Here is a 14758-nt window from a genome sequence, read left to right on the forward strand (position 1 = left end):
GCTGTTTGTGTGGTTTTTATGTGAGGTCACACAGGTTTGAGTCATGATGCCAACAGCTTTTGGTTTTGTTTTTTCCTTTTGCCTTTGGACCAGAGGTTGAAAAATATGATGAAAACCTCCACGAAAAGACAGTGGAGCAGGGGGGAACCCCAACTCGATACTACTTCGAGAATCTGAAGATCAGCATCCCCCAGATCAAGCTGAGTGTGTTCACTTCCAACAAGCTGCCGCTGGACCTTAAGGTGAGCCAATGCTGGTGCGCTCTCGGAGGGGTGCAGGTTGACTGGTCACTTTCTTTGTCTGGAATTAACATCCTTGGCTCTCGTTTTGTACCTTTCCTTTACAGGTGTTCATTAACTGGGATAAGAGTCTTTTTACCTGATGTTTGCATATAATGTTGCTAAAAATGAAGGTATTACTGAAAGGATAAAGCAGGATGATCTATCTAACACTCATCTGCCCTTTGTAGAGCTCTACGCTTACCTCAGAGCAGTAGAAACTTCGTCCTTGGGCTTGGCCCAAGTTGTAACTGCGACCAAGACCGTCTTTCTCTTGACCCACCGCCCAGGTCTCTCTTGCTCTTTTCTAAGCATCTATTTCTACTGTGGTGGCCGTCAGATGGAAGGTCAGCCATCTTCGAGGGAGACTTAGCTATCAGCCTGCTGGGCTGTGGCCTTGTACAGCTTCAGGACATAATCCTCCTCCTACCAACCGTCTTGATCCATAGCTGACGGTTACAGCCTCAACACCACCTTCATTTTTAGTGGCAAAGCATATTTGGAGGAAGGTAGCGGGCTGACATTCAAATCCAAGTCTACATCATGTCTGGGTTCCCCACTGTACTGTGCTGCCCCCCCTGGGACCTAGACTAGGATGTTGTTAGACTGCCCCTCCTCAGTGGTACCTTTGCTTAGTAGGTCAGGAAGCTGAAGTCTCTGTTTTATGGTAATACTGGGAGCAGGCAAGGGGCAGGTACTGTTAAATGCCTTTCTTTTTTTTTTTTTTTTTTTTTTTGATGCTGAATCTGCCTGCTCAAGTTGGCAGCCATTGCTTCTGGTTCTTCCTTATGATACCCTTGAAGACAGTTGTCTAAGCCTCTGTCCCTCCACTGTGTATCAGTGTCCACACTGGTCTGTGCTGCTTCTCTCAGGAGATGCAGGGCGGCTGCAGTGTCCCCACAGAGGAACATCTAGATAGCTGAAAAAGTCGCGAGCCTGCAGTGTTGGGTTCAGATGCCCATGCGGGTTATGCTGCAGGCTCTGCCTGGTAGTGCAAGGGGCCTTCAACCCAGAGCACAGTTCCATGAGGAGGGGCAACACGGCCCACTGCAGCCGTCGCTGTGGCTGGGGATTGTGAGCCCAGCACTGCCAAATGCTCAGGTTTTTAAGGAGAAGCTTGAAATCTGCATTTTTGTGCGGAATCTCCTGGTTTTTAAATGTTGGCAGCCAGTTCACATTTTAAAAAATAACAACAAAAAGCCTTGTGTGCCTGACAGAACACATGTGTGGGCCTCATGTGCCACAGCCTGCCAACTCCCAGCTTCTAAAATAGACAGACCTGCAGGTGATGAGGCAGCTGTCTGCTCAGCCTCATATTCTAGAAGAGGCTGGGATGGGGTGATGCCTTCAGCGAATTCAGGCAGGGGAGGGCTAGCCCTGTTCAGGGGCAGCGTCCTGGGAATAGTGGCACAGTACCCTTCTCCTCTCACTGCCCTGCTGCTTAATCTGCCCCAAAGTGTTTCCCAGGAGGCTGGAGATGCTTATAATTAGCCAGGGAGCGAGGGGAAAACCATGGGAAAACTACTGTCTTGCTAATATCCACAAGTATCCACTTGACTTTTGTGACCCTTGGAATGGGTTTGTTTGATAAAGTCTGTTCCCCCAGAACACTTGGCTCTCACCCAGCAAACCAAGGCTAAGCATTTCCTGCAAGTGGAAGACTTCTTGATTTAAAATCATCTCGTTAAAGAGCACAGACCCCCCAGCATTCCTCTCAGAGTGCTCCCAGCAGAAGTGCCTGGTCCCCAGACCTGTGGTACCGATGCTACGTATGCTCTACAGTCCTGGGGTTCTAATCCCAAGTGCTCTGCAGTCCTGGGGTTCTAATCCCAAGTGCTCTGCAGTCCTGGGGTTCCAATGCCATGTGTACTCTGCAGCTCTACGGGTGCTATGTGTGCTCTGCTGAGGTGAGCTCAGCCCTTCGTGTTGACTGTCTTCTTGGCATTCTATTAGAGGACTGTTTTCAGAGTACTATTATGCAGATACCATGGCATACCTGTGTTTCAGGCAGGGTGTTGGGAATTGGGAGCTGAGCTCTGGACTTGTGGAAGTCACCGTTGTTACCATACCTTGAGTGTTCTTCCTGGAGTTTGGGACTCCTAAGATAATATCATTTATTCAGAGTTTTCTAACAGAGTAACAGCCCTTTATTAGGAGCTCTTAGGAAGGGCAGTATGCTCTTTCTGATGAATATGGAAACACTAAAAACATGTGCTTAGGAAATGAAGCCCTTCTCTATGAAGAGCAGCCACAGGGGTCTGACTCAAAGGTAAGCCTGTCTTAGTATTGAAGGAACAATTGCCTCCATTCTCTGGATTCCCAGGCAGGAGTGAGGCTGTCAGAAATCTCAGAGGGGGGCCTTTCCAGGTTTACACTGAGGGACATTGTTGCTAGATACAGTGTCTGTCTGGTGACTCAAAGGCATCTCCCCCCCCCCCCCCCCCAAGCTCCCGTCCGGGTGACTCAGACCTGTCTACATCTGCTATCTTCGTTGGATTCATGACTGACAAGAAGGGAAGCTAATATTCCATTTCATGGAGTCAAGAACACAGCTTCTCCTCTTTTCTCTTCATGCTTTGTATGGAGTCTGTATGTTAGTGATGCCGTGGTCATTTGAAAAACCAGGTAGCTTTTATATGGGGGTTTCCCCCAACTCCGTTAAAGATCAAAAGATACCAGGGGGGTCTTTAAAAGTTTTCAGACGGTGCCTACAGCAGGCTTTTCCCATTTAGAGCATTGGGGTATAACAAAAGAAGGACCTTAATTGAGCAATCTAGTTTGGAAGAAAACCCACACTTTAATGGTCAGAGAGCGAGCGGGTGGGGGTAAGGGGGGATTTCAAACAAAGACACTATTTAAAAAGCCTAAAACTGTCTTCTCAAAGGCTTGAAATAATTTGTTGGGAAACTTCAGACCCTTTACTTTTTCCCTCCCCTCCCTAAATAAAAACCAGATTTGTTAAAAGGAAAAAGATCCAGTATTGTTAATTGTGTTTCAGAAAGTGCCAGAGAGGGAAGTAGCCCCGTAGCTTTAAACACTGTCCCCAAAGGGAAATCGGCAAATACCCTGCTTCACATAAACAGTCTCAATGTGCCATAAATAAACCTTTAGAGAATGAATTCCAGACAGTTTTGTTTAGTGTGGGATAAACTAAGAAAGGAAAGGACAAGGCCCAGGGCCTAGCTGTGATCTGAGGCCTAGTGGACAGGTATTTCTTCTTTCAACTTGGCGCCCCGTCTCTGGAAGGCTTCAGCCGTTTTGTCTGGGAGGTGGGAGTGGGCAGTTTTCTATTTTATTAAGAACTTACGAGCACAGGGTTGCTTTCTCCACAATCCATTTTACAACAGGAAACTGCTACTTGAGTAAATAAGTGTCAGGGCCGCATCCTACTGTATGTGACCAGGCACTGGGTCCATCCGGAGGGAGCAATCGCTTCTCTTTCCACTGACCATATCAGCCTGAAGGTGGCAGAGTAAATCGTACCAACAGGCTGGCCCTGCGCTTTTGCAAACAAGGGACCCAGGGCAGTAAATGACTAAGTGAAGACAGTTTCATTCCACTTCCCTGATTCCAGGATGGATGGTACCTGTTGTGAGGCCTTGGCAGCTTGGAAGAGGTCGAAGGGACCTGTAGCAGAGTACCAGTCTTCTTTAATGTTAGGTCTCAATGAGGAAGTTTCACTTCTTGCTTTGTTTCTAAGCTTTCTACCTTAAGCTTTTGTTTAACGCTTCCCCTCCTCTGAGAAAAAAGTAACACAGCATCGGTGAGACCGTGTGCCCACGTGTCACTCCCCATCACACTCACAGCATCGGTGAGACCGTGTGCCCACGTGTCACTCCCCATCACACTCACAGCATCGGTGAGACCGTGTGCCCACGTGTTAATCCCTGACCTTGGCCTGAGGCTGGTAATGAAGGAGTTAAGCTAACTGTCCGTTTTCTTCTGTCAGTGAAATGGGGGAAACTTCTATACAGTCCCTTTGTGCCTACTTACTCTTTGGTGGGAGGCATGGCCAAATGAGTTTTGAGAAGAAATAGCAGCCCTCCCTGGCCTCTGTGCTTTCTACCAAATAAGTAGCTGCTGTTAAAAACAACATTCTAGTTTGAGATCTGCTCATGGCCAGTCTTGTGACTTTAGGTTGCACACTTAGCATGTCTTCAGTTTGGGTGGAAGGGAGGGGTTAGGCTGGCCTTTAATTAGGTCTGAATCCCAGACTAGTTTTGAACTTGGCGAACTTCCTGCCTCAGCCTGCCACGTGCTAGAAGTGGAGGTGTAGCCCCCCACACCTCCTGGCATCTTAAGGATGTTCTTAGTTCCTAAAATTTTTCCTTTTGATATTACCAGTGTCATCCCGTGGTCCCCAACCAGAGTTTTCCCTGTTTCTGTGTCTGTCTGGTCCTCTGCTGTTTGGTGTTTGACTCTGTGTTTGTGCCATGTCTCTTCTGGCCCTCCTGCTTCTACTCTTGCCTCTTGGGCTTTTTTTGTAGTTGCTTTTGTTTTTGTTCTGCTGGAATTGTCTGATCCTAGCCGCCGGCCAGGTGTCTGTCAGGTTATTGGTCTTTTATCTCTTCTCATTTTACAAACTTTTCATGAAAGTCCTATCTTGATCGAAGTAACAGGTATTTTCGAGGGATTAATTTTTATTTGGCTTGTGTGTTCATGTCCGTGTGTGTAGAGGCCAGAAGACAACCTTAAGTGTTGTTCCTTAAGAGCTGTACCTGTGTTTTGAGATAAGGTCTCCCTGACCCGGCCTTGCTGACTAGGGTAAACTGGCTGGCCAGCATGTCCCAGGGGTCTGCCTTTTCTGCCTTCCTAGTGCTGGAATTATAAGTATTAACCACCATGCCGTGTGTGTGTGTGTGTGTGTGTGTGTGTGTGTGTGTGTGAGTGAAAGAGAGAGAGAGAGAGAGAGAGAGAGAGAGAGTCAAACATGATGGGAGCCTTAATGGGATGGAAAGGCTTTTGAAATCAAAGTATACTTACATCATGTCTTCCTTGCCTCTTTCTGACTCTTCCTGTGCACCCCACCCACCATCTCTCAAATTCATGCCCCCTACTTCTTTGTTGTTGTGTGCATGTTCCTAAATACATAAATATAATCTGCTCAGTCCATATAAAGTTACTTGTATGTACTTGATTTCGGGGTTGACCGTTGGTATTGGATTACCGATTGGAGGCTGCGGGTGTCTGGGGGGTGTCTTCCCTGTGGAGGACCATGTCTCCTGCTCTCCACATCCTTAGTTGTCTATAGTTCTTTTCTAGACTGTGGCTCCATGGGATTCCCCCTCCCGTGGTAGTATGCCTATTGGTATTATTATTGTTTAGATCTTGTTTATATGTGGATAAAACATCATGGAATATACCTTCTCTGATATTTCTAGATGAAATTTCACAATGAGCTTCCTGTTCTCTCTCACATGGGTGGGGCTATTTGTCAGCAGAAACTTTCTAGGGAGCCCATATCTTCTTTTTTGTTTTGTTTTTTTGAGACAGGGTTTCTCTGTGTAACAGCACTGGCTGTCCTAGAACTTGCTTTGTATGCCATGCTGGCCTTGAATTCACAGAGCCACCTGCCTGTCCTGAGATTAAAGGCGTGCGCCACCACCATCCGGCATGAGCCCATATCTTTAGGATGGCAATCTTAGCTTCCCCACACTGTGGTTTCATCAGAAACAACAGTGTAGGGGCCTGCAGGTCTCTTGAGGCTGAGGCTCAGTGATCACATGGTCTTACTTCTGAAGCAAATGACAGCAGTTATTAAAGATTCTGGTGAAAGGAAGACTTTTGGTAAATACACCAAAATAGATCCGTTGAAGATACAAAGAACTGTGACTATTTCAATCTGTAAAGGGACACACTGAACAGAAGGTGTACATGATGTTCACATAGGAAAATGGAGATGTTGTTGGTGGTGTTAAAAGCCCCTCTACATTAGGGTAAGCCTTGCTACTACAGCGGAACCCTCTACATTAGGGTAAGCCTTGCTACTACAGCGGAACCCTAGGTGCTGTGACGCTTCCCTTTCCTCAGTTGACTTAGGGGTCATAATCCTTAGGACAATTCTAAGATTTTCTGGGCGAGCTTTTTTTCCCTCAAAAATTTATTGTGGCCAGTACCAAGTCCTCAAGGAAAAAGGGAATTCAAAGCACTCACAGTTCGTCACAGGGTCACAGCAGTTAAAAATGGCAGCGTTGTGGGGGACAGAACAAAAGGGAGCAGGAGCAGTCATGTGACTGTCATTGTGTGCTCAGTACTGCTTGTGAAGATACTGTCTGGAAAGTGTGCGTGGATCTCAGGTCACATAAGAACCAAGCTTCCAGTGTTGCCATGTGAGTGTGACAAATGAAGCAGACATGGATACTGAGGTTCAACGTGCTCACCTTTTATGGGCCAGCAGCTAGACATGCACCTAAAATAAATAAATAAATAGAATGCCTACAGATTCACCCAAAATGCATGTCTGTGAATGCCATAAGTTCTTCACTCCTAACCGTTAGGATTTTCAATGGTTGGGTGTGGCGATACACACCTTTGTTCCTAGCACTCTGTAGCCAAAGACAAGAGGATCTCTGTGAGTCTGAGACCAGCTTGGTCTACATAAAAGTTGCAGGCCAGACAGGATTACATAGAGAACTTTCTTGTCTCAAGACAAAACAAACAAAACAACACCCACCCAGCTTCCCACCAATATTAATGGTTAAATGGGATTTTACTTGTGTGATGTAATATTATATAAAAATGAAAATTAATAAGATGTAAGTATATGTCACAACCTAGTGAAAACACAGCAAAAGTACATGATCACAAATCCATTTATGCAAAATGCAAATCAGAAAAACCCAGTCTGTGGAGGGAGGAAAGAATATCTGTGCTGGGGGCAGGTCTGCTTTTAAGGCAGAAATGACAATCCACTTTCCTTCCTGGGAGCTGGAGAGATGACTTAGTGGTTGTAAGCGCTGTAAGCAAGAGGGCTGGAGTTACGACCCTTAGAACCCTCAGGAAGTGCTCGGTGGTCTTGCTTTCGTGTCCATGATTCCGGTCTTGGAAAACAGAGCAGATCGCTGGAGCAAACTGGCAGTAAGGTGGGCTGTCTGGGAGTTCTGGGTTTGATGGAAAGACCCTGCCTCAAATGAATAAGATGGAAGAGAGTGGAGAAAGATTCAGATATCAGCTCATACATGCTCACACATGTGCATACCCTTGTGTAGTAACCATGCACACACTCACATGCATGCACACCACACAGGAACATGCAAGTGAAGATAAGAGGCAGAAACAATAAGAAAAAAGAAAACAAAGTAAATGTGTTTGCAGCTGCTCTGTCCCTGTGCAGTGTGCATTAGTCAAAAAGGAGATCTTGGCAGACAAGGGTCCAGCAGACCAGAAAGGCTTCTGCTGTGAGGCTGACATGTTTGCTGCTGGAATGCTGAGATGTATGTGACTTCGGGTAATAGATTTGTATGTCTTTTTTCTGTGACATTTTACCCTTGTAATTATAGGGGAAATCCTTATGTTTAAACATTAATCCATGACTTATCATTTGTCATGGGTTCTAGAATTAGAGCACCCCAGAAAATCACCTTGTGTCTGAAGTCTGTATCTTTTTTCTTCCCTAACTAGGCCCTGAAAAGCACCCTGGGATTTCCACTTATTCGCTTTGAAGATGCCGTGATCAATCTGGACCCATTCACTCGGGTGCACCCCTATGAGACCAAGGAGTTCATCATCAATGACATCCTTAAGCACTTCCAAGAGGTATGTGTGCATGCAGACAGGGAAGGGCGGAGTGAGGCAGGGGCAGCCAGGGCCAGGCAGCACCTTGGTTCTGGGTGTTGGGAATCTTGGATGTCACAGCTCTGCTGTGCTATGTGAGTCAGGTCATGCCTCCCTCCCCACCCCACCCCCATAGATATTCTGAGAATCCCAAGACTAACTTATGCACTGTTTGTCTTGTTCCTCAGGGCCGGTCCCGGGGCTTCCTTCCCTGGGTTAGTCACAGCTCCTAGCTGTTTAGCTGGTGCTTCAGGAACAGCGCAGGGTACTGTGAACTCTTTGTGTAGCAGGCATGGCTGCTTTCCACAACCTCACGACTGTTCTTAGGGCCTCTGAGATCTTGACCTTGAGTTGAACTTGTTTTTTTTTTTTTTTTAAATCAAGCTGGACAGTTTCCATTTTGTATTTTTTAATCTAGACTGCACAATTCCAAATATAGAGCCTTGAGTGGATCATCATATCATGTAGAATCTGTTAGTTTCCTCAGTCAGAGCTTACTCATTTCCTTCCCTAACTGGAGATACACACACACACACACACACACACCCCACAGGGAAGTGCACAGCAGGTACTCCTGGAATCAGGCATCAGACATGCAAAGGGCCTGGTGGGGGGTTGCTTGCCAAGTCGGGCGCCCTCTCTCCTCGCCTGCTCCAGCTGAGCACATACTCCAGAATCACCCCTCCTTGCTCCTGCTTGATTCTCCTAGAGGGCCTGGCGGGAAAGTCTGATGCTTGTTCATAAAAATCCCCAAAGACTCTTTCCAGTCTCACAGCTGCTTTTATTCTCCTAAGTGGCCTCGGAGCATATTTGTAGCTGTGTTGAAAACAGTCCCCCAGTTGGGTGAGGTTTAGGGTCATTCATGAGAGCTCAGGAGGTCATGGGGGGGGGCGACCAAGATTGAAAAAATCATCATTAACAGTACTGGAGGATGAGATAGATCCCTAACCTCTTCTTGGGGACACTGGTGCTGATGTGCCTTTCCTCCCTGTTCCTTCCCACAGGAACTCCTCAGTCAGGCAGCGCGGATTCTAGGATCAGTAGACTTCCTCGGCAATCCCATGGGCCTTTTGAATGATGTTTCTGAAGGGGTCACTGGACTGATAAAGTATGGAAATGTCGGGGGCCTCATAAGAAATGTTACCCATGGAGTGTCGAATTCTGCTGCCAAGGTAAGGGAATGCTGATGAAATCATGGGATTAGCCTCAAGAGGCCTCTGTGTCATTGGTGGTTAGCTGGCCCAGAGGAGCAGCACTCACACCCTCTCCTTGCTGCAGTGGTTTGCCTTCCTCTGCTGTAGAGGTCTGCCAGCAGGGCCAGGGAGCATGCTCCAAAGCATGTATCTTTCCTCTACCCTGGCTCTGCAGCTTGCCTGGTCAGAACAGCAGTCACATGACCCCTGAGCTTTGTGTATCCTTCCCCACACCTACAGAATGAACTAGCTTTTTGTAAACATGAAATTGAGGGGTTGAGGATGTGGCTCAGTGGTAGGACACTTACCCTAGCATGCCCAAGGTCTCAGGTATCATCCTTAGTACAAAAGAAAACCCCTAAACCAAACAGTATGAACTGAACTATGCCTTCTGCCTGAGATTTGCCAACAAATCCCTACAATTCCATGGTGAATCTGAGCTAAATGGGGTCCAGTAATACCGTGGCCCTGCAAGCCATGTGAACCTAGCTGTGGGAGGACAATAGGGTTGTTTTGTGTCTTGTGGCCAAGTGACCTCATGGTTCCCTGGCATCGTGCTTGGTGGGCATTATGATGGTCCACTATTGGTATCCAGCAGTGGCTCTGTGTGTGGAGGTGGCCGAGTGCAGCAGCTGTTCCATGGCGTATGCAAGTTGTCTGAGCCCATCTTGTTCCCAGGGAGCTTGCCTCCTTCCTGTTCCTCTCTGTGGAAATGTTGGGGGCCTCATAAGAAATGTTACCCATGTGGACACTGTCCTGTCATTCATGAAGGAAACCCACAGAAGCACTTGTGGGTGCTTGCTGCTTCTTCCCATGGGCCTGACTCCTGTGAGGCCCAGGGCTGCTGGGAAGAAAAGTGGCTCTGGCAGGGCATACCACCCCTCTGCTTTACCTCACCCCATGCTGTCGAGCAGGTAGAGAGGTGCAGCCGACTAGCTTTTCTGTGCTGGAATGGGTGTCTTTTTCAAGAGTGTCATCAGGGAGGACAGTCTTCCTCGGATCAGTGTCTCTGAGGCTGTGGTGGTCCTGGGTCATAGCCGAAGGGTTTGCCTTGTGATTCAACACAGAGAAATCTTGCTTTCAGAAGAAGAAGAAGAAAGAGAATTTCTTAGAATACAACTTAGAAGTAGGTAAAGTTAGGGCAGGGTCTGAAAGGCGGCGCCCATCTCTTCGGGAATCTTCCTTACGCTGCCCCCAGCCACATGCGTTACAGTACATTGCTGCTTGACTTCCAAGTTCTTCATTTAGCGCCTGGACTCCATGTCAGCAGATACCCTGCAACATTCTGTTGTAAACACTCTCCTTAAAACTTTTGATTCAATTTGATTGATTATCATACTTTATAGTGTCACCGCTTTTATGTAAGGGGCTTTCCAGGGCCAGAGTCGCTTGACTGCAAACCTTGTTAACTGTGTCAGCATTATTTCATGAGTTCATCTTGTCTCCAGTAAGCTGAACAGTATTGAAGTCGCAGGTTACTGAGGGAAATTGTTCTCTAATTTATTTTAATGAACCCTGAATTTGTTACTAAACACTTGAGTCCATCTTGCTGCAAGACAAGAAAGCTCGCTCTTCACATGGGCTGGTCTGTCTGCTGACAACAGGCCAGACCATCTTTGGTGTGGCTGTGTGTGTGGCTGGGCTAAAGCTTTCCATCCTCCTGTGGTTCTGGGGAGTTGAAAGCAGACCTTCAGGGTTGCCTTGCTGAGCTGTTTTGTCTGCTTCTCTGCATTCATAAGGGGGTTTAGGAAATGCAGAGGACACAAGAATCACGCTTGGACCCGTGGGGTAGTATTTAGAGTGCTGAGTTCCAGTGAGGAGGAGGGCAGAAGGTCACCCCGCCCCTCACCGAGCCATTGCCAGCTACCCCGCTTTGCTCTGGTGTTGAAGTCAGTTTGTTTGTTGTGATTTGGACAAAGTGCTGGTAGTTCTGTGGCATTCTTGATGCCAGCAACAGTAACGGAAAGGTGCTGGTACAGGAACAGAGTGCAGCAGCGCCGTGTGGCACATACTTTCCTTTGCACACACTAAATGCCTTTTGTCTGTCAGGCCTGTGACAGAAGGCCCTTGTCACACACTGCCCTGCTGGCATTAATCTCTACCCTGCAAATCAGGAAGCCAGGCTTAAAGGACTTGGACAGATTTTCAAGGTCAAGTGACTAAAAATGACAGGGTTGTACTAGATCTAACAGGGTTGTCCAGCTCATTCTAACACTCCCCCACCCAGCAATAGCTATCTCCCCTTGTGTGTCTAAGGTCTTTTCTCAAGCACTTTAGAGAATGCAAACTATTCACAATTGCTAGCTTCCTACTGGAAGCTTGTCCTGGACACAGACATTGCTTTGTTAGCTGGTAAGTCTGCTGCTGTCCTATCTCCTTTTGTCCTCTCACCAGCAGGCCTGGGGAATGGTGGCCTGTGGTCACCCTCTCTACATGCAGTCAGAGTTAGGTGCTCGCAAATGTGCCTTTGGTCTGGTGACATTGGCTGCCTCGGTAACCCAGTCAGGTTAAGCATTGCTAGTGTTTCCGAGAAGGGACTGAAGCTCAGGTAAGGGCTGACTGCAGTTAGCAGACAGCTGCAGAAGCTTTCCTTTCCTGGATCACTCTTTTTTACTCTTTTTTACTTCTTTGTGGAAACTCATTTGTGGTCCCACAATGTATTTTGACCATGGTGTATCCATCCACCTCTTCCTCTTCCCACTCTGCCTAGTAGCTTTGCTTTGTCTCCCTCCCAACTCTGTCACCCCCATTGTTGCTGTTATTAATAACCTGAGTTCAATCAAAGTCTAGCACTCAGGAGACTGAGGCAGGAGGATCTTGAGTTTGAGGCCAGCAGAGGCTGCTGAGTGAGACGCTGTCTCAGAAACCAAACCATACCATACCAATGTCTTGCTTGCGAGCGTGAATTGTCAGGGGTTTTAGCAAAACTTGGAGATCATTGTGGGCAAGTAGAGATCGAGGCTGACCTTGAGTGACTTCTGCAGAGTCCAGCTAGGACCTCAGATGATGTTTTCTCCCACTTCTCCTGTTTGGGGTGGCAGTGTGCAGTTGCGCCATTTCCCTTCTGCTGACCCTTTGTCCCAGGAAACCAGATCTGGGACAGCTCAGTGCTCAGTGGACTTTCCTACTCCAGAGCGTCTTCTCTGACAGGCCGTGCCCCAGTGCCTGCCTCATCGCCCATGTCTTCTGTTGTGGCCTTGCAGCAGGCAGGGCAGCCCAGCTGCCTTTGTTTAGGAACTAGCATTTGTTTGTGTTTGTTTTGCAGGCAGTATATTTACAGGGCTCAGACGAGACTAACGCACTGTTTATTCAAGGAGAAAGTTAGATCTTTGCACAAAAGAATGTTCTGTGTGGATTCTGAAGGGGAACGACAATTTATGACTATGTCTGTTTTTGTCATTATGTGATTGTTCCATTTTATTGTCGAGCTGATTATCCCCATAATAGCTTTTCCATGTACCTATAAGCGAGAAATAGGTGGATGGCTTCTCGTAAGCATTGGGTTTTTTACTGTGTTTAAGTTGGCATGGTTTTAAGTTGAGTGAAATTTGCTTCAGACATTGATCTACCCCTTAGAGAATGTAGGATTTTCTGTTTTCAGAAACTCTTTGATCCCAAGTCACCTGAAGGATTCCTTTTCTGCCGCAGATGGGGTGTATTCAGGTTGTCACATGCGGAGGAATTACTTACATGTTTACTGGCATCAGAGGTTTTGTTTAATTGTCTTCTAATAACCTTGAAGGCTAAAAGTTTAAATTCTGTGTAGTCAGAGGCAGTTTTCTGATGCTGACTGACCCATCCTAGCTCAGGCAAATCTTAAACATCAGGGTGGTCAGCAGCCTGTTTGGCACCAGGCAGTGGAGTGGTGGCATGAGAATCCCAAGTGACCGAGGTTCCCAAGCACAGCTTTGGCGTTCCACTCCTTCAGCCAAGGAGGCAGCTCCCCAGCCAGCAGAGAGCAGATGACAACCCCTGCACTCCTAGTGTCGCGCCGTCAAGAGTGGGCTCCCGAAGTTGTCTTAGCAGTGAGCAGCACACATTTCAAAGGACTTCACCTCGTTTCCTAGGGTGCAGCTGTGTGGTGGAAGAGAGCACAGCTGAAAAGACCAAAAAGAAAAAAGCCCGTCTACTCCAAAGAAGCAGGTTTTCTTCTTTTGGTTTTTGTTTGTTTCTCCCCCCCCCCTCCCCGCCCCCCGCCCCCAGACAGGGTTTCTCTGGAACTGACTCTCGTGACCAAGCTGGCCTTGAACTCACAGAAATCTGCCGCTGTTGGGATTAAAGGTGTGCACCACCACCGCCCAGCCTAAGAAGCGGGTTTTTCTAAATGCAAAGATGGTTACTGCAAGAAATGTAGCTTAACCAGGCTTAGCACAGCCCTTCCTGTCCTTCACACCAGTGTCTGATGTGCCCCGAGTATTGTGCCAAATAAGCTGAAATGAACTACACTCAAGTTTTACAGATTTCTTTATTATTATTATTATTAATTTCTTTATTTATTTTGGTTTTTTGAGACAAGGTTTCTCTGTATAGCAGCCCTAGCTGTCCTAGAATTTGCTCTGTAGACCAGGCTGACCTCAGACTCACAGAGATCCGCCTGCCTCTGCCTCCTGAGTGCTGGGATTACAAGTGTGGCCACCATGCCCAGCTAATTTTTATGAATTTCTGAAGGACAAATCAACTAATTTTTGACAGTGGAAGATAAGGATCACTGTGTCTGGAAGATTTCGTTTTCCTTAAGTTCTTTCTCCTTTATGATTGTCATGGCTAATGTTTCCACCTGTTATAAGAAGTGCCATTTTGGTCAATATCGTAGTTAGAGTCACTGTGTAACCTGGCTGTGGTCTTCAAACCCCTCTCCTGGTGCCTTCATCCTAGGAGCTGAATTGTAACCTCTGTGCTGCTTGACTACTTCAGCATTTCCAGGAAACAAGGATGTCATTTTAAAATAGTAACGTTTAAGGGCTTGGAGAGGCGACTTGGCAGTTAAGAGCACTTACTGCTTTTGCAGAGGACTTGAGTTCAGTTCCCAACACCTACATGGTACCTCACAATCATCTATAATTTGAACATCAGGGGATCTGACACCCTCTTGTGGCCTCTGTGGACTCCTGCACTCATGTGCATGCATACACATACACACAAAATTAGAAATTATCTAAGAAAATAATATTTAACTTCAGCTCAGAATGCCTAAAACTAGAAAGCATTGTATTACCTACTGTCAGTTAACAGCAGAATGTTGATTTGTTTTTCCAGTGACTCTCTTCCCTTCTTTCTTTCCTCCCCTCGATCTCTCCCATAGACTTTGAAACTCTGTAGAGACATCTTGTCCCTGAGTTCTGTAAGCATATGGCTTTCAGATGCTTAGCAATTGAGTTAAAAAGCCAGGTGGGGAACACTGGGGACAATGTGTCATTTTGAGAAGTCTGTACTTAGTTCTGTTGGCCTGTTCTGTAGTTTGCTTCTTGGAGGAAAGTAAAAAATCTTACTCACTGACGCTAGTCTGTGTTTGTC

General features: G+C 46.9%; 1 protein-coding gene across 8 annotated transcripts in view; it reads left to right on the forward strand.

Moving 5' to 3' along the window:
* Positions 1-14758, forward strand: part of Vps13d (vacuolar protein sorting 13 homolog D) — a 220483-nt gene that overhangs the window by 142062 nt on the left and 63663 nt on the right. For 7 of the 8 annotated variants that reach the window (XM_038335369.2, XM_042055363.1, XM_042055364.1 and 4 more), the window contains 3 exons: positions 94-242; positions 7899-8033; positions 9056-9223. In XM_038335369.2, the coding sequence (XP_038191297.1) occupies positions 94-242; positions 7899-8033; positions 9056-9223 (452 nt within the window). Of the gene's footprint in view, positions 1-93; positions 243-7898; positions 8034-9055; positions 9224-14758 lie in introns of those variants that run through there. The other variant, XR_005285964.1, reaches the window with a different exon arrangement.

Source organism: Arvicola amphibius, chromosome 6 (genome assembly GCF_903992535.2).
Source record: "Arvicola amphibius chromosome 6, mArvAmp1.2, whole genome shotgun sequence".
Lineage (NCBI taxonomy): Eukaryota > Metazoa > Chordata > Mammalia > Rodentia > Cricetidae > Arvicola > Arvicola amphibius.